The 23,043-nt window shown below is 42.2% G+C and overlaps 1 protein-coding gene across 2 annotated transcripts in view; it reads right to left on the bottom strand.

Moving 5' to 3' along the window:
• FNDC1 (fibronectin type III domain containing 1) overlaps positions 1 to 23,043 on the bottom strand; it is a 102,508-nt gene that overhangs the window by 11,598 nt on the left and 67,867 nt on the right. For both annotated transcript variants that reach the window (XM_025384333.1, XM_025384332.1), the window contains 6 exons: positions 21,421 to 21,532; positions 20,134 to 20,574; positions 13,344 to 13,412; positions 11,131 to 11,274; positions 8,779 to 9,009; positions 3,675 to 3,783 (listed from right to left, as the gene is read on the bottom strand). In XM_025384333.1, coding sequence (XP_025240118.1) covers positions 3,675 to 3,783; positions 8,779 to 9,009; positions 11,131 to 11,274; positions 13,344 to 13,412; positions 20,134 to 20,574; positions 21,421 to 21,532 — 1,106 coding nt within the window. The remainder of the gene's footprint in view (positions 1 to 3,674; positions 3,784 to 8,778; positions 9,010 to 11,130; positions 11,275 to 13,343; positions 13,413 to 20,133; positions 20,575 to 21,420; positions 21,533 to 23,043) is intronic.

A 23,043-nucleotide genomic window follows, 5' to 3' on the forward strand; every position in this document is an offset into this window, starting at 1 on the left:
TAATCTTTGTGCTTTCCTCACCTCTTGATTCTAGATATTTTACATGCTCTTTTAGTGCTCAGCTACTTACAGATGAAAAGAGAGGTGAAGAATCCCTGGTGGCTCTGTCATTTTAGAGAGCTCATAAGGGACCTCTTCTCTGGCTTTTGGCCAATAAGAATGTCACACTTAAATGTTATAAAATTATTTATTTGATTAAGTCAGGCACACAGATTCTATGTACTAATTAAAATGCACTACATTTTTAAAAAGTGAACTATTCCTATTCAGAGAGCAAAGGGTTATTAGGCCTATTGTACCAACAGCCCCGGCCTCAAGCCTTCCGAGCTGCTGGATCACCAAGGCCGTCTCTGGCCTCAGAAAAGAGATATTTTACTTTGGGTTTGATTAAACAGAAAGCAAAGAAAAGCCATTGGGTAAAATTAGTCTTCCTAAGCCATTTGCATCTTATTTAGGAGTATTCTTTTTTATTGCAATTTAAATAAAAAGATATGCACAATTAAGAACATATGAGTTTCCAAATCTCAATTCACTCCGCAGCTCATGTTTTCCCAGTGACGCATACTTTTATGCAGTGGTTGTGGAGTTATTTAAGGCAAAATTCTGCAGGCAGTTTGAGCAGTGGGTTTGGCATACATTTGTGGTCCTGGGCAAACTTTACAGATACTTTTTTTGCTTAAAAAAGGAAATTAAAACATAAGGAAGGATGCATACTCAGGGGCTCCATGGGACACTTCTGCTGAGTAGTCAACTTTATGGAGGGAAGTGCCTCTATGCCATCAAGGAGGTGGCAGAAGGGTGACTGACGGGCTGAGAAGCACTATTCAGATGGATCTGTTTGTATCAATTTCGTTTTGACCCTGAAACCTAAATATTCTCAAAATCCACCTTCCCTGTTGATACAATGATTCTAGGCCTCCAGAAACTCACAAGTGACCATTCCAAAGACATATGCCCATTAGAACTTCACCTAAGGTGTCAAAGTAAATTTAAATATACTGAGCTGGAAAACAACATGAAATTATGCAAAAAGTAACATTCCATTTTTAAAACTCACATGAAACTTTGTCGATGGGCTAAAGTATACATTTCATACTCTGAATAGTCTCTGCCTCAGCCAAGTAACAAAAGCAATCCATGCCTCACCCTCTTAAGCTTCTGGCACCTTCTTTTGAACAGCCTCAACTGTGACAAGTCTGTGTGTTTTAAGTATGGATTTAAAATATGCAGACTCCAAAGAGTTCTTTGGGACTCTGTCTGGTGTCTAAGGTAGACAATCCTCACTTAAAGTCAAAAGCAAGATCCAATTGTAAATAACCAAAGCTCACTTTTATGCCCTGGCGCCTCTTTGGGGTAGACTGACTTCTGGTCTCCCCTGGATTGACTCAGAAGCTGGTTTCTCAAGCGAGCCCCCATGAGGACTGAGACGACCAAAGTGAGTTCCCTGAAAATGATCTGCATTCCGGTGACACAGGGGCAAATGAGTGTCCTTACATCACACTTGCACTTTCCTAGCTCTAAAATTTAGCAGCTGCTCAGAAGGGTTTTGAGGAAATGCAGGAGGAGCTGTGAGTGTCTCTACCAGAAGAGCACATAAGCAGATGGACACCTCAGGAGAGGGAGATTAGCAGCTGCAGCTCCTCCTCTGCCTCAAGGTGCTGAGTGTGTGTGGGGCCAACCCAAGGGCCCCTGGCACTGTCTGTCCTGCCTCTCCTCAACCTTCCTCCAAATTGGCCTCCTTTGTTTCCTAGGGCACACCCTTCTTTAAGGCATCCTCTCTGCTGGGAGCACAGCCTACTCTGCAGGATAACTGATTCGTATGATTCAGATTTACTTTCCCAGAGAACCTTGTCTGACTCCACTCTCTATCCCCAAGCTCACAAAGAAGAAAAATCCCCCCACTATATACTCTCAAAGCATGGTGTACTTCTCCCTCACAACACCCACTCAGGGAGGTTTATATTTATGTTGGTTTTTTTAAAATCTGCCTCTTCCACCAGACTGTAAGCTCCTTGAGGGTAGGGCCATGTGTATTTTCCCCAGCCCAGCCCAGATGTTCCACCTCGCACTCAAGAAGTGTGTAGTAAGGACTGACTGAATGAGCCGTGTACACTCTCTAATACCTGTTGAAAGAATGAGTAAACCATCGCCCTATATAACCCTCCTGACATGACTCAAAGCTCAACATCAGTCTGGCAGCAGAAGTTGTGGAAAGAACGCTAGACTTGGCGAGTCAGGAGGCTGTGATTCAGATCCTATTGTAATTAGCTCTGTGGCAAGGCCTCTGGAAGGCCTCTTTCTGCTTTTTGATACTGAGGCTGTGCTGCAAAAGCAGTCACTCTGCACACGCAAAAAAAAAAAAAAAAAGGACAGTGACTCCATTTTCTCTAATTTTCTTGGTTTTGTTTTATCTAATTGATTAAAAAATTAATTTGCCATTACTACTAGGGAAAAGCAAAAAAAAAAAAAAAAAAAAACTGCTTTCTCAGCTTCCTGGTTTACTACTTGCTTTTTATTTGCCAAATCCCAAAATTCATAATAATTTATGAAAGCTCAGCTCAAGTGGGCCCAAATGGCACGTTAAAATGTCTTGAGGAAAATTCACAGCTCATTCAGTAGCCTTTCGGTGCCCATGGCTGGTGTCCAGATTCTACCCCCTTTACCACATGTCTGTCTAATGAGGGCCATTTTGTTCCAGCCTCCTCCATGTTCCTCAGCCTGTGTAGAAAATGAGAGGCCTCGGGTGTGCCATCACCTCACTTCGAGCTCTTTGCTAAGCAAATATGGTGGCTCCCCACAACAGAGGTCTGCTGGACCCATTTGTACCAGCTTGTGAAAGCCAGTCATTAAGTATTCAGGAACTCCGCAAGCCCATGGTAGCTTAAAATTGGCCACAGGTGGGAGTATTTACACCACAGAAGTTGGCTAATGGTATCAAGCAGGGAACTCTTTTTCCAGAGAGCCAGTTTACCAGCACACCACTCTTGACCATCAAGTGCTTGGTGCTTTCCCATGCTCACCTGCCCGGGAGCTTTCTGAAGGTCATTACCACCAAAACCAGAAGGCATAAAAGGGGAATGAACAGTCACCCTCTTTGTGCCCCTGGGAACTAGTTTTGCCTATTTCATGCCAAGGGCCATAAACTCTGGCTTCCAAAATGATTCCCTGGCCAGCCATGCCTAGTGTATGAAGGCACGCTTATAACCTCTACCAATGTGTAAAATGCATCTTTCTTGAATGATGTGAACCTCTACATCATAGAGTAGAACCAGTTCTACTGGTTTGGGAACCAGTTCATTAAAGTGTTCTGTGATTGCGGCTCCATTTTCACATATGAAGGTTACGATGCCTAGTGCCACAATATTGGGGATGAAAAATGGACCAGTTCTTTCAACACAGAGAACAACTTTTCTTTCCCTAATGGCAGGTAGTGTTTAGGTAAACAGAGAGGAAAATATAAGCACAATAGCCTAACAATGACAATACATAGTCATTTCTTCTAAGAAACTTATATGCATATGGCAAGCATGCATTGACATTCTACTAGAACTAAACAGAGTATTCAAAGAAATCACAAAAACATTTAGATTCCTCCCTTCATTTCCAACCAAAGGATATCAGCAACCATGCACACAGCTCTAATCTTTTGTTTCTAAATGACCGACACATCATACCTCGTGTTGGGCTTTAGGTTTTCAATGGGCAAGTGAGTTACTGATGAAGCTTGAGTGGACCACTTGTTCCTGATGAAGTCTTCATAGGATGCACTGTAAACCAAGTAACCTGAAAATGGAAACAGGAAAGAACCTAATGGGCACCAAGGAACCAAGTCACACACAAGATGTAACCCACTGAGGACAGGAGTGAGGCAAAGCTGCAGATGCAGCTAGCTCCATGTGGGAACTGCAGGAAGGAGGGCACGCAGCACTGTAGGACAGGGTGGGATGTAACACTGGTACCTTCTGCTGAATCCAGATAGGGATGACAAAACTAAGACACTTCCTGATGACCTGCTGGCCCCCTACTTCTCTTGCTCATTCCCCAGCTTTCCCCATTGTCTCAGAACTAATCACATCTCATCTTGACCACACAGAGAAAAAAGCAGCAGAAGAAAAAACCAGTACCCTCCACACATGTATTGAAGAACTTCCTATTGCCCTGCACAGGAAATGAAGAATGTTGCTGGTGGATGCTGTGCATGTGTGTGGGGCTGAGAGATCCCGGATGCCCAGGGGTCCCGTGCCCATTTGGTGAAGGCTGTCCTTCTATTTCTCATTGCTGAGTATCTGTGCTGCCCTTGCCCTCACGGTCTAATCACAGCAGTGAGGCAGCTCTTCTTTCTATTGTCCAACCTGCTCTGTCTTACTTGCTAATAACAGAGCTCAGCCGGTGTGCCCTTGACCCTGACACCTGCCCAGCCTTTACAGCTGTCCCAGGAGGCAAAGTGAAGTGCTTCCCACAGCTCAGCGCATCCCATATCCTAGGTCTCTTATGTGTACACAGAAGGAGAAAACATTTGTCAAGCGCTTTCTTTGTGCCACACATTATGCTAACAAGGTACTCTCGATTGAATTTGATTTGATTAATCCTCATGATCCTAGTATGCAGGTATTGCCTTCCTCATTTTGCCACAAGAGGAAACTGAATCTTAGCAATGGGTTAAATATCTTGTCTAAGTTCACATGTATTGATTCATTCTACAAATATTTATTGTGCAACTACTAGTTGACAGACATTATACTAAGTGCTGGAGACAAAGTGGTGACCAGAGCTCATGAAGCAGCAGGGTGCACTGGGAAACAGAATTATACAGCCAGGTTGAGCGCTCTGCAGGACCTGTCCACAGTGCTGTGAGAGGGTGTGCAGCGGGAGCTGGCCCACCATGGAGGACACAAAGAGCTTCCCTGGGGTCACGGTAAAGGAGCTGGCATCTGAAGGATAAGAAGCAGATAAGCTGTGTAGTAGGAGGTGGGATGGATTCCAGGTAGTGGGAATCCTGAGCAAGACACTGAAGAGGGAGGACCCAGGAGAAGGCAGTGTGACTGGAAACCGTAAGTGGCGGAAAGCGGGGGCATGAGCTGGGGCTGAAGCAGCACGGGTGGGAAAACTAGGCAGCACCCTTGGACCAAGCTAGGCTTTTGCTTTTCATTCCAAAAGAAAGGGAAAGACAGTTAAGACATTAAACCAGACAATTAGGTTTGCATATTCAACACATCTCTCCTGTGCAGAATGCAGAATGGATTGTGTGTGGGAGTGCAGACGTGGATGGGACAGTCTAGTTAGACAGTTCTTACAGTAGCCAGGTGAGAGGTGGCAATAGCTTAGATGAGCACACCACCTAATGGAGAGAAATCGATGGGTTCGAGAGGAATCCAGACGGCAACACTGACCAGATTTAATGATGAGTTGACTATAGAAGTGAGATAGAAGGAGACTTGAAGATGCTTCAGGCTTGAGCAAATATGTGGAAAGTGGGACAGTTCTCCGAGATGGGAAACACAGATGAGGGCCAGATTTGGGAATGGGAAGGATCGTGAGTCTGACTTTATTTTTTTATATATATATATTTTTTTGAGACGGAGTCTCACTCTGTCGCCCAGGCTGGAGTGCAGTGGCTGGATCTCGGCTCACTGCAAGCTCCGCCTCCCGGGTTCATGCCATTCTCCTGCCTCAGCCTCCCGAGTAGCTAGGACTACAGGCGCCCACCACCGCGCCTGGCTAATTTTATTGCATTTTTAGTAGAGATGGGGCTTCACCGTGTTAGCCAGGATGAGTCTGATTTTTTATACACCAAGTCTGAGATGCTCTGGAGACATCCCAGTGATGACATCAAGTGATTTTACCATTTGCATCTGATTTTACTATCTGGGGCTCAGAGGAGAGGATGATGGCCTGGCCTTGAGATATAAATCAATGACTCATTTCTGAGATGAATTAAAACCGTGTGCATGGATGAGACTCTGAGGGGAGAGAAGACAGAGCAAGAAGAAAAGAGGCCCCAGGACCAAGCCGTGAGAAATTCCACCACTGAATGTTGTACAAGCCTGGGAGGAGATGAAGAGGGTGAGAGAGATCACACAAGTTAAGAAGGAAAAGATCAATAACATCAAATGTACCTAAGAGGTGCATGTGATTTTATTTAGCACCCTACGATCTGATTAGTGTCACATCACATGACACTGATTAGTGTCACACAACTAACAAATGGGCAAGCTGGGCCTGGAAGCCAGGTGAACTGGACCCTGGAACCCTCCCCACACTGTTCCCTGGAGGAGAGTCATTGAACCTGGGAAGAGTTCCTGCCCTCCGCATGGCATTTCCCCTCTGGCACAGTGTAGTCAAGCCCTGCATGCTTCAGCTGGTGCTGCACACAATGGCCCACCCCAGAGGGGACGGAGGTCACATGTGTGCCACGGAAACCCGGCTTCCAATGGAGTTGGCAAAGCTCAGACTCTTGGACCTCTGGCTTCCATCAGAACCCCGCGCTTCCCATGTAAGGGGCTGGTTTCTCGGCTGATCCTCTGTCTGGGTTTTGAGGGCTTTGGGGTTTTGATAAGGCGCTTGCTGAGCACAACATAACTCCTGATTTCTCTGTTGTTCTCATCAAAACCAGTCCTGAAAGTGACTGATGAGCTGGTCCTGAAAAACTAAGAGGTCATCACATTGGTGATTTCCTACAGAATCACTCCTAATAAAGTAGTAACTTCATTCTTCAGGAGTGATTTGGGAAAGCAACAAGTTGCAGGCAGGAATTCTAGGAGTTTCACACTGTTTGGGCGCCACCTCATTACACATTGACTTGACTGCTTGTGAAAGAAAGAATGGCAGGTGAAAACGAGCAGAGCACACAACATCCATGTAGCCAGCAGGATTCAGATGCCCTGCAGGGGGCCCGATAATGTGATGTTTTGTTTAAGTTTAGGATGTATCCACTTGGCTTAGTTGTTCTGCAGGTGAAAGAGCCGGTGTTTGGTTCACTAATGGATGACAAGCTGCCGCTATTCTCTCTCTGAGCCTTGTGGAGTCTGGTGTTTTCCCCCACGCCACAGGGCGTCATATGCTGCAGTGTTCTACAGTAATCAGCTTGACAGGAGTTGGCACAGCTCTGTGTTGGGAGTGCCCTATAAATACCTCATCCATATTATTTATGCTAGTGTCGTGAGTACTCATGATTAGGGCTCTGAGGTTTCGTTTCGGATGAGGTGCAGGGTGGGGCATGTGAGGACACTAAGGCTTCGGGGAGCTTTGAATGGCTTGGAACGCCCTTAAAGGGCATGGGTGTTTCAGAAGCCCGACCTCTACAGGACAATACAGAAATTACATCTGAATTAAATCTAAGGGACATTTGTTGAGAGTTCCCTGAAAGCTCCTTCTTCACTGCAAGAACCCTTGAGGCACGTTTAACGGGGCCAATGCACTCTCATTCTACAGCCAATATTTCCTAGAAGCCCCTTGAATCAGGATGCAGTGATATATTTATGTTAAGTAATATCTGTTATGCAAGAGGTCAAAAGCTAAACAGCTTAAAGTAAGGTTTTAAATTATTTTTTCTGCATGCTTTCTTGCTTGCTTTTAAAAATTACCATTCACAGAAGTATGTTCAATTAATAAAAACATGTTCTGGCTGTTTGATTACAAGCTTTCCTCCTTCCATTGATGAATTTGCATTCTATTCGGAACACCATGGACTTCACGGCGGTCCATTTGCACCTACCCAGTACTGTACTTTTAGTTCCGCTAAAGACTTGAACTCCTTAATCCCACACCCTCCCTGCACCCCAGGCCTTTCAGTCTCACCTGGCAGAACACCCAGAAGCCTTCTATGTCCCTTATTCTAGCATTTGTACTGCTATACAAATTCCACAAGAGAAGATGCTCTTTGGATATTCTTGAACACATGTTTTCATTGTAAGATACAATAGTGGGAGCACCAAGACAAGCACTAGAAATTTTGAATTATATGAACTGTACTAGCACAATAATGGCAGAGAATGTTGAACTCTGACCTCTAATGCAACTGCTACCTCCCAGTCAGAGAGACACACAGCCACAGCCATACTTCTTCCTCTTGCACAGCTCAGAGGCCCAGAAAAAAAAAATTCGCAACTATTCACAGAAAATATCAATTCTCTTTCTATAAGAACTTAAATTTCAAGATGTATCTTCAAATATGTCCTGGCAGAGTGAACTTAAACATCTCAGAGGCCAAGGAGGCTCAAGATCCTCGGGCATTTTTTCATCACCTCCAATTCCCACATAAGGAACCGAGAAGCACCCAGATTTGTCTGGAAGCACCCAGCAGATGTGAAAGGAGAGAAAGAGGCAGAGGCACAAGCCCAGGGCTGACTCTAACAAGGGACAGCTGTGTGGCCCGGTGGGAGCTCATGGTCATGCTCACTGCAGGATCTGATCCGGCAAGGGGCTAGCTGGACTCCCTGGCCATTTGCAAGATTACAGGATGTTAGAGATGTAGTGATGTTTTGCATATGGGGAAACCAAGGCCCAGAAAGATGAAGTACTGAGCTCAAGATCATGCAAATCAATCTGGGACAAGGATTTAGGACTTCTGACTTCCATCCAGTACTCCTTACCCTACCCCATGAGGCTTCCATTGTTGCCTATATTTCATCCAGTTGAAGGAAGACATCTACCCATCATCCCATTCATCCATCCAACCTACTCATCCATGCATGCACCCATCCACTCATCCATCATTCTTTATTGTCCACATTTCCCACCTACAGATCATGGGAACTCTGATATCTGCCTAGGACACACCTGTGACCACATCTCCCGGGGTGGCTTTGTCCCAATCCACAATGACAAATGAGTGGCAGCCTTCCACGGCCACCACGGTGATGTTGCGGGGAGAATGCTGGGGAGGCAGGTCACTCCTCCTCAGGTCATTGGGGATGATTTCATCCAGGCTGTCCACTTGGAAGTGATCCAGTGCATCAGTCAGAGAGCACGGGGCCGATGGGTCTTTATTTAGGTATGTCACGTAAGGAGCTGGAAAAGAACAGAGATATCCAATTGGATTGCTGGAGGCTTTTTCTGGAGGCAGAAACACAGCATCTGCTCCACAGAATCAGACCCACCATTCAGTCTCTCCCTGCTGGACAGAGGCCCCATCAGCCTTGATGCCAAGCTCAGAAACACACCCCCAGCTCTCCTTAATGGACCCATGTGTTTATGTCTTTCAATCTGGTAATTCCAAAAGATCCTATTGCCCCATCGACATCAACGACTATGCCTTCAAAGTGGTTTTGAGAGATCATGAAACTATCATTCAATGTAATGTAAGATTGCAGCTCTCTGTCATTCCTGTGCCCCAACATTTGGAAAAGGATGAGTCAGGCCCACCCAACACTTTACTAGCATTCTCTCAACACAGTTCATTTCCTTGACTATCTTGGGACCAGGAAAAAATGTATACTGATCAAGATATGCAGCCTTTAGCCTCAGCCCTGGGTGGCCTTCCCTAGAGCTTCATAAACCCCCACAACAATCTGAAGCATCTGTGCATAAGGCCAGGCCTGAACTGCTGTCTACAACATTACTGCTCAGTATAACAACAGCTACTCACATTTACAGATGGCTGGAGATTTTTCTACATACATTATTTCAGTGGATACACGATCCTGGGAGTAAGGCAGGATATGAACCGATGGCCTCGTGTTACCATCTCTCCTACCAACACTGAGAGTGCTCACTATGTAAGGATCAGACAGGAGGCTGTCACCCCCAGCCCTTAACTCTTTCTATTATATCCCACTAAATTAGAAATGCCAAGGACTTGGGATTGGGGTTTTATACACGCAAAACTCTCAAGTGATCTCAAGTAACAATGTCTGGCAATTTCTGAAGATTCCACTGTAACTTTTGGAGCTATGTTGCCATTCTCAGTGGCTATTTGGAGTGAATGCAGTTTTTAGCTTCTCTATTTGACTTTTGGGCAAATAATGAAATTAAGACAGAAGTCAAGAAGTTCTTTGTAACTAATGAAAGCAAAGATACAGAGTCCCTCGGACACAGCGAAGGCAGTGTTTTCTAAAAATTAGTCTGAAGTTAGGCCTTTAGAACTTGTGCGTGGGTCTTATCAGGAAGTTTGGGGAGTGGGCTCCTATGCTTTAGAGAGTTGTAGACTTATGAAAAGAGCCAGACAATAATAAGCCTTTAGCATTCAGAGGAGTTCTGTGGAGCGGCTAATAATAGCACAGAAAGCATTTCAATTCCCGTCATGGATCGGCCAGGAAAGAAGTCAGCGCACGTGGTAAACGCAGCCTGGCAGCTGCATACCAGAGACCCGTGTTAGTGTCTGCCTCAGGAACGCCACCTCAAATGAACATTCTTGTTCTTCAAGTATGTGTGGTTTAGACACTCAGTCACTACATCTTGGCTAGCAAGAGTTGTTCTCTGCCCGTGGCAGAACAGTTGTTTTGGAAACAGAAAAGTGTGATCTTAGTTTAAGCTGTTGCTTGTCTCCACTTAGTAACATATCAATCCAGCTGTCTCATTAATGAGGTTCATTAAGGGCATGGGAAAAGAAGACTTGCAAGACTTAACGCCGTTTAGTTTCACAGAATTTCCTACTGAGACTGTTTTAGTTACTGAGAAAGAAGAGGAAAATGAACTTCTAGATCCCAAATCCTTGAAGCTAACGAAAGTGATAGGAAATAACGAAAGAAAAAAGCTTCCTCTCCATGATACTATAAGCGCTAGTGGCTCAATTCAGTAAGCAGCTAACCTTTTAGGAAGAATTTAACAAACAGTACACACACAAGGCCCAGTGGTAAGTCTTGTCGTGGATAAACTGGCTACAACAAAAACACTCATGTTCCCTGGTCCAGATGGTTTTTAAGTGTTTCTTACTCTTACTCTCTGCAAGGCAGCCTGTCTGAGCTCTCCTCTGTTGGACTCCAAATCCTCCCCTCTTCTGATTTTGGCAGAAAGTAAAATAATACATATCTACACACGACTGACTCACTCAATTATCCCCAGTGGAAGCTTCACTCTGGGAAAACTTCTCAAAATGCACTGCCTTGGCCAGGCCAAGAGATTAGTAATGCTCTTCTTCAAAGACCAAAAGTTAAAAACCCATGTTTCTCTGATTAACAACATTATATTTACCAACAAATCGTTTCCTTCCAGCCAGATCAAATTCTTCTTCAGGAAAGGAACTGATGGCACCTTCTTCTGCGATGACCCCCGGTGTGGTAGCAGTGGTGGAAGGCTGGGTGGTGGTTGGTGGCCTTGAGGTCTCAAATTCATAATCTGAAATGATATGAAGGCTCTGTAATTGGGCACTGCCAGAAAAGGAGCACTTTCTATAGTCAAATGATACCTTCCTAACATTCAACGGTAGGCTAAAACCCAGACAGATGCACACACATGCACACACAGACACACACCCTAAAATAAATGCTATGCCCAAACGTAATTTGTTTCTACTAAAATACTATTTCTTCCCATTTCTGTCCCTGCAGAAAAGAAGCTGCAGACAGAAGAGAGAAAGGGCAAAAAGAAACACATATGTCCAGAAAAAATGGGGTTTTAGACTCACAACTGGAGAGAACGTTAGAATCCATCCATTGTAGCTCATGGCACTGGCCCAAAGCCATGCTCTACCTGCATAATGTTCTCTTTTAGGAAATAAAAGATAACATCAAAAAATAAACTTGAATTTTTTTCGTAAAAGATTTTTTTGGCCAGGCATGGTGGCTCACACCTGCAATGCCAGCACTTTGGGAGGCCGAGGCGGGCAGATCACAAGGTCAGGAGATTAAGACCAAGACCATCTTGGTCAACATGGTGAAAGCCCATCTCTACTAAAAATACAAAAATTAGCTGGGTGTGGTGGCGTGCACCTGTAGTCCCAGCTACTCAGGAGGCTGAGGCAAAAGAATCGCTTGAACCCAGGAGGCGGAGGTTGCCGTGAGCCAACATCATGTCACTGCACTCCGGCCTAGTGACAGAGCGAGACTCCATCTCAAAAACAAATTTTTTTTCTTCTTCTGTGTATGAACTTTTTCTGGGCATGGGGGGTGGGATTAATCCTGCCAAAACAACTAATCCTTTAACATTTGAAAAAGAAAATAAAACTCTGCCCCTTTTTCAAACTGTTCAAAGATAAGAAAGATGCCTAGTATTTTCAAAGGTGCTAAAAAAAAATCTTCGTTTGCTTTCTAACATCTGCTGTTTATCTTTAAGTCAGTTTTTGTTTGAAAACCTTGGGATTAAACCACTACATCAAGCTTTATTATGAATAAATAACACATCAAAGGTGACATTGTTTGCACAGTTGTGATTTAAGACAATTAGAGCTATGAATAATTGCAGAAAAGGTGGACCTCAAAAGTGAGAATCCTGAGCCTTGGTGTCAAAGGCCGGCACTGGAGGTGGACAAGATTCCTTTAAGAACTTCTTCAAGTTGCAGAGGCAACTTCCAAATCACACAAAACAATCACAAGGTCCTAAGTGTAATAATACCATTAGTTACCATTTACTGAATGACTCTCCCAGATGCTGTCCAAGGCACTTTGTATTCTTAATTTAAAAAAAATTTTTTTTTTGAAATGGGGTGTTGCTCTCTCACCCAGGCTGGAGTGCAGTGGTGCCATCGTAGCTCAGACTCCTGGGCTCAAAACGATCCACCTGCCTCAGCCTCTCAAGTAGCTGGAACTACAGGTGTGTGCTACCATACACGGCTAATTTTTTAATGTTTTGTAGAGACAGGGTCTTGCTATGCTGCCCAGGCTGCTTTTGAACTCCTGGGCTCAAGTGATCCTCCCTCCTTGACCTCTCAAAGTGTTAGGATTACAGGCTTGAGCCACTGTGGCCAGCCTATGTTCCTAATCTTACAAACTTACCCTTGAAAAGATTCTATGATAAGAAATCAACAGATCTAAGCATCACATATTTTATGTAATTAGAAAAGGAGAGAAAAGAAAGGAATAAGAAAGAGAAGAGCCAAGTAAGGAAGTTGGACTTGGTTAAACCAAGTAAGTTTTATAAATGAAGGTTGAAGGGGAGCCCTGATGGATAACTCCAGAATTCCTTGGGCCTAAGGAGGGTTGGGAGGGAGGGAACGGGGAGTACAGGGACCAAGTGGGAATCCGCATCTGCGTGTTAAGCACACTGTTTTTCATAGATCAAATAGGCATTTGGGGGTGACATGGAAGCATGGGGTACAACCACCCCTTCCCTAAGCCAGCCCTCGACATTGCCACCGGCCCAAAGCTCAAAAGGAAACTTCCGTCAAGATCATCCATTCAATAGTTACAATCAGATCCTTTGATTAGGAAAGAAAGTGTGCAAATAATTTTTCAAAAGCTAGTTTGTACCTTCATCATATATAACGTAGGCCTCTTCCGTGGGTACTGCAGTGTCGGTCTCCAAGCCTGAGAACTCATCTAGTGAAGATAGAGAAAAGGACCGGTCATCCAGGGCTCCTTCTCCATGGTTCTCTCAGAAGCAGGCCCCAGAGCGTGACAATTCATTCACCTCAAGTAGGTCATGAAAACAAGTCCCCCAGGCCAGAGTCTCCACAACTTTTTCAGGAGGAAAATCATCAAAGCACTGACATGGAACCCAGACTTTCTCTCCTTTGGGCCCAGGAAAGGGTGATACAAATGCCCGCCCCATCAGAAGCAAACACCCCGCTCCACATTCCCAGATTCCTCAGCACCCCCAAGCTCTCTCTCACCTCCCTCCTACCACCTCAGCCCACCCGCCCGCCTGCCTGCAGGGCTCTGATGCCGAGGGAAGTCCCCTGGCCCCTCATGCCACAGCAGGCGCTCTTAGGAAGCAGTCATGAGAGAGAGAGGAGAGTGGGCAGTTGTTGCTCAGGATGGTGACAAAAAGCCCCTCACGTGTGAACTCCCTTGCTCATCAGTCTTCATTCCTCCACCCCCTCCACCTTGCCTCTGGAATATTCAAGAAGCAGGGTAATTTCCTACCTCGTCTATATCCCAACTTGGCAAACTCTACCAATGACAGTTCCCTGTGCTTCTCCACTTCCTACTGACTACCCACCCTCTCTTACCGACTCGGGAGATAAATCAGATTTCCTAATTTGCAGAGGAAACTTGGAAAAATATGCCAATCATTGCAAATTTCTCTTTACAGACAGATTGGGCTGTACTAACCGATAGGTCTATTTTGACTACAGAATTATCCTTTAAATGTAATACAAAATTTCAGACGTGATTTTTGGAAAAGCCAGGAAACCCTAGTTAGAAGAACTATTACAATTCCTGTAATGACTAAACCGATATTACGAGCATAAGTAACTTGTGAAAAGAAAGGTGAGTGATTTAAGCATAAAAGGCATCTTCACCTCCATTATCAGGGTAGTTTAAGCAGAACTCTTTTGGAAAAGGTGTAACGGAATCGATTATACTATTTCTCTACTTGGGGGATATAGATGCAGCTGTAAAAAGGAGAACATCTCACTGTAGCTGATAAAATCTTGAGTCAAAAGGTTTTATAGCTCAAAAAATAATTGTAAGGAATTACTTTCCTCCCTTTGACCTGAAGCCCACAGCAATTATATAGAACTCTCTAAACTTAATGCACCATTAAAAGGGGGCAAGGTGGGGAAAAGAGGAAGAAGTGACTAGTGGATGGTTCCAGATACCTTCTCTGTATCAGCCACTTTTATGTATAGATAATTCCACAACAAACCCTTGAGATACATTGAGCTTATAAATACCCGCTTCTCAGCTGATATGGTTTGGCTGTATCCCCACCCAAATCTCATCTTAAATTATAATCCCCATAATACCCACATGTCCAGGGAGGGATCTGGTGGAAAGTGATTAGATTATGGGGGCATTTTCCCCCATGCTGTTCTCATGATAGTGAGTGAATTCTCATGAGATCTGATGATTTTCTAAATGGTAGTTTTTCCTGCACACTTGCTCGCGCGTTCTCTCTCTCTCTCTCTCTCTCTCTCCCCCTCTCACCTGCCACCATGTAAGATGTGCCTGCTTCCCCTTCTGCCACGATTGTAAGTTTTCTGAGGTCTCCCCAGTCATTTAGAACTGTGAGTCAATAAAACCCAGTTTTTTGGGTTTTATAAATTACCCAGTCTCAGGTAGTATCTTTATAGCAGTATGAAAACGGACTAATACATCAGCCAAGGACACCAAGGCTCTGGGAGGATTTACAGCATGCCTGAGACATGCAGATGGTAAAAGACAGCAAAAACAGAATGTGAACTTCAAGTATTCTGGCTCCAAAGACTACTTACTTTATACTTCATAAAACTGCCTCCACTTCTTAAAAGTTGAACTAACCAATAAAATTATTTGTCGATGTGAAGATGCTCTATTAGAATCACCATTCTACAGTGTAATGAAGGGGAAATTGAAGTAGAAGGTATATAAACTCCTATGTCATTATTCTACCAGACTTTTCAACCTAGTTTGAATGACATGAATATTACATTGTAAAAACAAACTCCATCCCCAAAGGGCAATGGCAGCCTCGAGTGGTCTGTCCAGCCCTCCTGGGATCACAGTAAGAACTCCCAGCTCCTATTCCGAGGCCCAAGAGATGGTCCTTGAGGCAATGACTCTGGTGTGTTCTGATTCAGCCAATGAATATTAAGCAGAGAGAAGTTGTAAATTACCCATCCGTTTAGGGGTGGAATGGTCATTTCATGAAAAACTATTAAACACAAACTTTCCTTTGGTCATTCCAATGTCAATATGCCTGGGATCCAAGACAAATTACTTCTGAGCTTGTTCAAATCAGTTTTCAGGTTCACACCCTGTAAAGTTTGGGATTATCTTGCCATTGTTTCCTGGCCTACCATTTTCTTTCCCTTGTCAATTTAACCTTTAGGAATATCGTCTTGCTTTTCCTCATTATCAGTTCAGTGTCATTTCTTTTCATTATTGTTTTTGGCCAGATCAAAAATGAATACATGGTGAAGTTTCTGCATCCCAGGGTGAACAAGAAAAGGGAAAAGTACACCATTTCCCTCATGGACTCTGGTGTTACGGGTAACTCCATGAGGTGCTGAAATACTCCAGTGCATGCAGCAGGCTACAGAAATGATGCTTTTACCGGCAAATGAGTTCACTTCCTGAGATGAGTGACAGTTAAGTCCTCTGGCATTCAGTAAACAATCTACTAAGTGATTTTAGTGTTCTTTTTCTTAAGACCAAATAAACTCAGGCATAAATTTTCTAAAATAGAACCATCTTGACTCCAAGTAAAAATAACTTCCAGATGTAATGAAATATATTTACAATTAAAAAAAAAAAAAGTTGACCACCTTACTTTGGCCCACCTGAATGCCATTTTAAACTATTCAGAACTATGTAAAACTGGGTATTTTACAAGCCAACTCAGCACCAATGTGAAAAGCTTCAGCCTCTTCACATAAACACATTTGCCAGTCATCAACCACAGTAGTGTCATTTATTCTCTTCAGTAGTTTATCAAGTAGCCACGAAAAAAATAAGTGAAAAATGTCACCAAAGAAGGAAGGCCTTTGCTCCAGAGATATTAAAAAATATTTTTTAAAAATTATTCTCAGTAGAAGTTTAGAGACAGAAGGTAAATGACAGCTATTTGAAACTCAAGGATATTTGCACACTGTACAGTTGGTCCAGCTCAAATGAATGTTTGCATTTCTCAATATTTTCTATCTGGAGACCCAGCTATGGTAGGGAAGGTCTGTTTTCCGTAATGACTGATGTTTTTCTGCAGCCTGTAACAAGGTCATGCTACAAATTCTTGACGGTGTTCATCTGGCTTATCACATTCCGTGTACACCCTCTGTCATCAGATTTGCTGTAGATACAGAACCTGGAAAAAACAACAACAACAAAAAAAGCACTGGCTTTTAGGACATGGAGAATGCCTATACCTTAAGGTCTTGCTTGGATATCCAAAGGTATGTACTTAGGTACCACAAGGAATTAGAGATGAAGCAGAAGACATTGTCTCAACTGCACGGAGTTTATTATCCAATGGAGAAGTCAGATCAAGCAGAACCAAACAAAACAAATGTTCAAGGCAGCATTATTCATAATAACAGAAAAGTGGAAATAACCCAAATGACCACTGACCGATGAATGGAAAAAATGCTGTATATCCATACAATGGAATAAAAAGAATGAAGTACTGATGTATTCTATAATGTGAATGAATCTTGAAGGCAATTATGCTAAGTGAAAGAAGCTAGACACAAAAAGCCACATAGGACATGATTCCATTTATACAAAATGTCCCAAATAGGTAAATCCATAGAGAGAGAAAGTACATTAGTGGTTTCCAGGGTTGGGAGGAGGGAGGAATGAGGGTTGACTGCTGATGAGTACGGAATTTCTCCTGGGGTGATGAAAATATTATGGAATCTAACAGTGGTGATCATTGCACAACTGTAAATATATTAATATCCACTAACTTTAGAAGAATGAACTTTATGGCATATGAATTTTATCTCAACAGAGCTAGTATTAATACATTTTTTAAATTTAATTTCTTTTTTTAATTTTATTTTTAAGTTCTGGGGTACAGGTGCAGGATGTGCAGGTTTGTCACATAGGTAAAATGTGCCATGGTGGTTTGCTGGACAGATCCACCCATCACCTAAATATTAACCCCTGCATGCATTAGTTATTTTTCCCAATGTTCTCTCTTCCCCCACCCGACCCTCTGACAGGCCCCATTGTATGTTGTTCCCTTCCCTGTGTACACGTGTTCTCATCGTTCAGCTCCCACTTACAAGTGAGAATATGAGGCGTTTAGTTTTCTGTTCCTGCGTTAATTTAGTGAAGATAATGGCTTCCAGCTCCATCCATGTCCCTGCAAAGCACATAATCTCATTCCTTTTTATGGCTGCCTAGTATTCCATGGTGTATATAGACCACATTTTCTATATCCAGTCTATCATTGATGGGCATTTGGGTTGATTCCATCTCTTTCTTTGCTATTGTGAATAGTGCTGCAATGAACATACATGTGCATGTATCTTTGTAATAGTAAAACTTTAATTTCTTATCACAAAAAAATGACCACTTTCATGGTGAGTGTTCTTACCACAAATAAAGAAAAAAGAATAATACTAACAATAAAGGAGTGGGAGTTGGAGGGAACTTTGGAAGGTGATGGATGTGTCTGTGGCCTTAGCAGGATGATGATTTTGTGAGTGTATTCTTACCCCAAACTCATCGACGTGTATGGATTAAATATGCAGAACTTTTTCTATGCCAATCATACATCAAGAAAGTGGTTTAAGAAGATTAAAAGATAAAAATAACTATGATTACAGTCAATAAAGAATAAAATGTTTAATGAAGTTGTTAATGAAACAGTAGAAATAAGAAAGGCCATAAGAAAACTCTTTTTAAACTAACAAATTACATTGCATTAAAATGTGATATGAGGATGATACATTGCTGTCCCCACATTTAACTTTTCCCGAAGACTTTGTATTGATTTGTACTTATTTTCAAATGCTGTCCAGAGGAAAACTATTCTTTAGCTTGGACTAGGGAATCAGGAGACTGGACAGGAGTGAACATATATGTGTCATGATTTGCAAAGAAAATAAGAGACAAAAATGCCAAGAAAAATATTGACTTTCATGTTAAATAAAAGTCCAAAAATACAAAGTAAATGAAGGGAACATGTTAGAAGGCCTAAATAAAAGCAGACAAAATAAAACGTGAAATAATAGCAACAGTAATTAAAATCAAATCCAAAATAGTCAATTTTTGTTTACAACCAATTATTAAGTAATTATGTTTTAATTCTATTTCACCCTTTAAAATTAAACACATGAATGCATGCAGAAGTCAGATGTCAAGGAAAGCAACATCATATTTTAATACTAGAAATTCAAAGGTAAATTCAAATTTGTACTCACTGGGTCAATGGACAGAGTAGAAATTTTCTTCCCATTGTTTCTCTCCCTCTGTATGTTTCCATGTTTCTTTGGTGTGGAATTTTTAGATGTGTCAAGTTTTCTCGTTTACTTGGAACTTCTTCACAGAAAGACTAACTTCCAACAGAATTCCCATTTTGGATACAGTATTCATGTTCAGACTGATTGGGCTTATCATGGTCAATAATGCGGCACAAGAATTCCAGACTTGATTCCTGAAAGGAAATGTCTTCACTCTGCCTTGGTTTAAAAAGACTTAAGCTTTACAGTTGACATTGCAATTCATTTCAAACTGAGGGAAAGAAGATGAATCTATCTCCTCCACGGCTGATGCAAATCTAGAATGACTTCTTCCAAGGCAGCTTGAGCAGGGGACTGAGCAGAAAGGATGGAGACACATTGATATATGGGCTCCACGATGACCCGGATAAAGGCGTCCTAGCTCCTGCTCTTCAGGGAGAACAAGCCACTTTCAGAAGGAAGACAGACTCACATCAGGGGCGGCAGGATAGTGCAGATCAGCAAAGAAGGGAAAATGCTGCATTCTTACCCAGTGGAAAGCCCACACTCCCACAGGAAGCCCAGCCACATGGGGATTAGAACTCTCCAAAGGAGGGCTGATCAAAAAAGTGCCCAGCTGCCGAACATGCTGGGGAAACATTCCTTTTCTTGGAGATTCTCAACAAGACTATTCAGTGATCTAAGTGTTACAACAGTAAGAAATTTATCCAACCTTGTTTAAATCAAGGTTGGACAAATCATGAGGATGATACATTGCTGTCCCCACATTTAACTTTTAGCTAATTACAGAACCTTTTAAGTATATACATATATATTACAATCACTAATCTACAATATCTATTGGAACACACTTTGGGAAATGATAGTCCAAACAAATAATGTCACAAGTTTCAACTAAATTCTTGACTTGGGTTGTGATAAGCGCTGCCAGGTAAACACAGGATGCCCAGTTAAATCTGACTTTAAGTCAACAAGAAATAATTTTTTCATATAAATATGTCCCATGCAATATTTTTATTTCCTAAGTCTTCCAACCTTAGCTGTGGCATGGTACTGTCAGACAAACCTGCTGGGACCAAAAATGCATCAGGTTGCTGCTTTGCTGTGCGTGGTGCTCATCCCTCCCCTGCAGGCTCTGCCACCCTGCTCTGAGCTGCGGCATGCTAGTGTGCGTGATAAGTGGTTAGCATTAGAACAAAGCCAGTTACCTTCTTCAGTGTAGCACTCTGGGATCCCATTGGAGCTCATTATCAGGTTACCATCATTGTCGTGCCGTTCCAAGGTCCCAGGGGGACAGGTGGGGATGGGAGTGGTGGGTTTGGGGGTGGTGGTGGTGGTTGTCCGCATAGTGGTTCGGACTGTGGTTGTTGGGCGCCTGGTGGTCGTGCGACGGGTAGTGGTTGTGCGGCGGGTGGTGGCAGTGGTGGGCCGCTGGGTTGTAGTGGTAGGCAGGGGCGTCGTCGTAGTGGTAGGCCGCGTGGTAGTGGTAGGGGGATGGGTGGTTGTTTTGATGACCTCCAAGCCCACCAGCGGCTTTCCTCCAAGACTCAAAATTGGCTTATCTTGGGCACTGGCCAGAGGTGTGCCATGTCGCCCCTGCCCAAAGAGTGGGAGGCCATCAGGACTCACCACAGGGGTCCCTTCCAGATCTGAAATAAAATCAACCAATAGCTATGCAACGACGTGAAACAATCCAGAAAAAATAAAAAGCAAGCAATAAGTGTCTTCTCAAAGCTTATGTATTATCATGTTTTAATCAGTAAAAGGCAAAGGGATAAATGAATATTGCATCAGTATGCTCCACGATCCTGAGATAACTCTTGTGTCTAGCAAAGGAAGAAATACTTTCCTTTGCCTCATTCCTATGTTTAAGGGGGGAAAGTGTTACTTTGGATTAAAGGTGGAAAACTTCTGTAAAGGGCCAGGAAGCAAATATGTTAAGCCTTATAGGCCAGATGGTCTCTGTTGCAACTACTCAATCAGCTTTTAGAGTGCAAAAAAGAAGATAGACAATAACAGCACATAACAAATGAGTTAGACAATGCATAATTAAGTGAGTGTATTGTGTTCCAATAAAACTTTGCATATGGACACTGAAATGTGCATTTCATATAACTATCATGCCACAAAATATTCTTTTTTCTGGAAATCATTTAAACATGTAAAAACTATTCTGAGCTCATAGTAAGTCTTACAAAAACAGGTAGTGGGCTACAACCTACAGGTTGTAGTTTGTGGACCCCTCCTCTAAAAGGGCCAATTTAAGAACAAATTAAAGGGCCACATTTTCTAGAGGGTGCAGCCTGCAGGAAGAGAACTAAAGCTGTCTGGGGGAAACACCAAGTTCTGCCTCTTTTGAGGCTCTTCTTCTCACATTGGTAAAAGTAACCAAACCAAGAGCAATCATTGTAAATGAGGGGGAGAAGGAAGATAGAAGCTGTAATTCTATAGCTAATTCAGTAGGCTTTTATTCTTTAAAAACCATTCTCCCTTACCCACAATGGTTCGACCATCTCCTCCTAGTTTAATCCGAAGAGGATTTCCATGTGAATCTTGGAGGTACCTTCCTTCTGCATTCAATACTAACCCACGATCAAGGTCCACAACCTAAATCCATGACATAGATTAAAGAATATATTGGACATTTTGAAATGGTCACATGAGTCCAACTATATATGTGCATACATCTGAAGCTTCCACAGAAGGAAATCATAATATGAATAGAAGACATTATTTTTGTCAATATGATTCATAAAGTCTTAAAAAATACAGTACAAAGCAGTCATCTTTCATATTATAATTGCTTACCCATGTAATATGTAAATTGTTTTAAGTTTCTCAAATCACAAAAGATGTTCAAAATATTTTTACCATCAAGTACATTGTGTCTAATGCTGGAAAGAAGGAAACAATGTGTCTCTCAGTTGAGGGGAGAGATTAAATAATTTGTGGCCCATCCGCATGGTAGAATATTATGCAGACAATTCTACATACATTCTACATACATGTGAACTCAGATTACAGGGCTGATTATTTTGCAAAAATAAAAATATATCCATTTGCATATATAAGCTTAAAACTGCAGAGAAAAAAATTATGGAAGGTTATACTGCAAATGGTTAAGAGTGGTTATCTTTGAGAAGTAGTTCGGGTGAGGAATGTTTATTTTCTGTTTCATATATTTCAATACGAATTGTTTTAACTTCTTGCAATGAATGTGAATTGCTAGCATGTTAAAGACATAAAATCTTCCCATTTTGCTGTTAATGTTAAAAATCAAAGTTGCTATAACAAAAACAATATAATTTGTAATAATGTTGCCTAATATAGTATGCATGCAAAAAAATGTCACGTTCTGAGGAACTGTAAAACTTGAAGAAAGCTATAATTATCTTTATTAAGGAACAAGCTCGTGCTTTTTGCTGGTGGTTCTCAAAGCATGGTCCTGGACCTGAAGCCTCAGCATCACATAGGAACTTGTCAGATACTCAAATCTCCCAGCCCTACCTGAGACTGGTATTTGACAAAATCCTCAGTGATCCTGAGCTGGCTTAAGTTTGAGAACCACTGCTTTGCACACTCAGGCTACTGGAGGAAGCCCTACAAGCAAGTCACTTTGGTGGATGCTGTTTTGGCATTGAAATAAAATTTATATAAATACTATTTTGAAATCTACCCCATACTGTTTCCATTCAAAATTGTTTGCAATAGCATTTTGCTTTAATGTACATTCTTCCTCCTATAAATTTCTCTTCCTTTAAGAAATGATAACATGCATCTTTAGATCACCTATGACTGAAAATGTCATAGTCTTTTAGTACGTTTCCCTAAACCTTATCATTATAAATGGGAAGTCTTTATTGGGAATTATAGTATAAATAATTTTTTTATTCTTAGAAAAAGTACTTTAAATTCCTGAATATTGTAAAGTGTTCTATCTATTACCCTCAACCCACCAAAACCTCCTAAACATTTATCTTAACCCCAAGCAATTAAAGCTGTTTAGACATACATAAAGTACTAATAAATAATTTTAGTCCAACAATTGTTGGAAGATTCAAAAGATGATCTAATAAAAATTTCCAGTATCATTCAGGGTTTTTTGTTTATTCGTTCAT

This window comes from Theropithecus gelada, chromosome 4 (assembly GCF_003255815.1).
Source record: "Theropithecus gelada isolate Dixy chromosome 4, Tgel_1.0, whole genome shotgun sequence".
Lineage (NCBI taxonomy): Eukaryota > Metazoa > Chordata > Mammalia > Primates > Cercopithecidae > Theropithecus > Theropithecus gelada.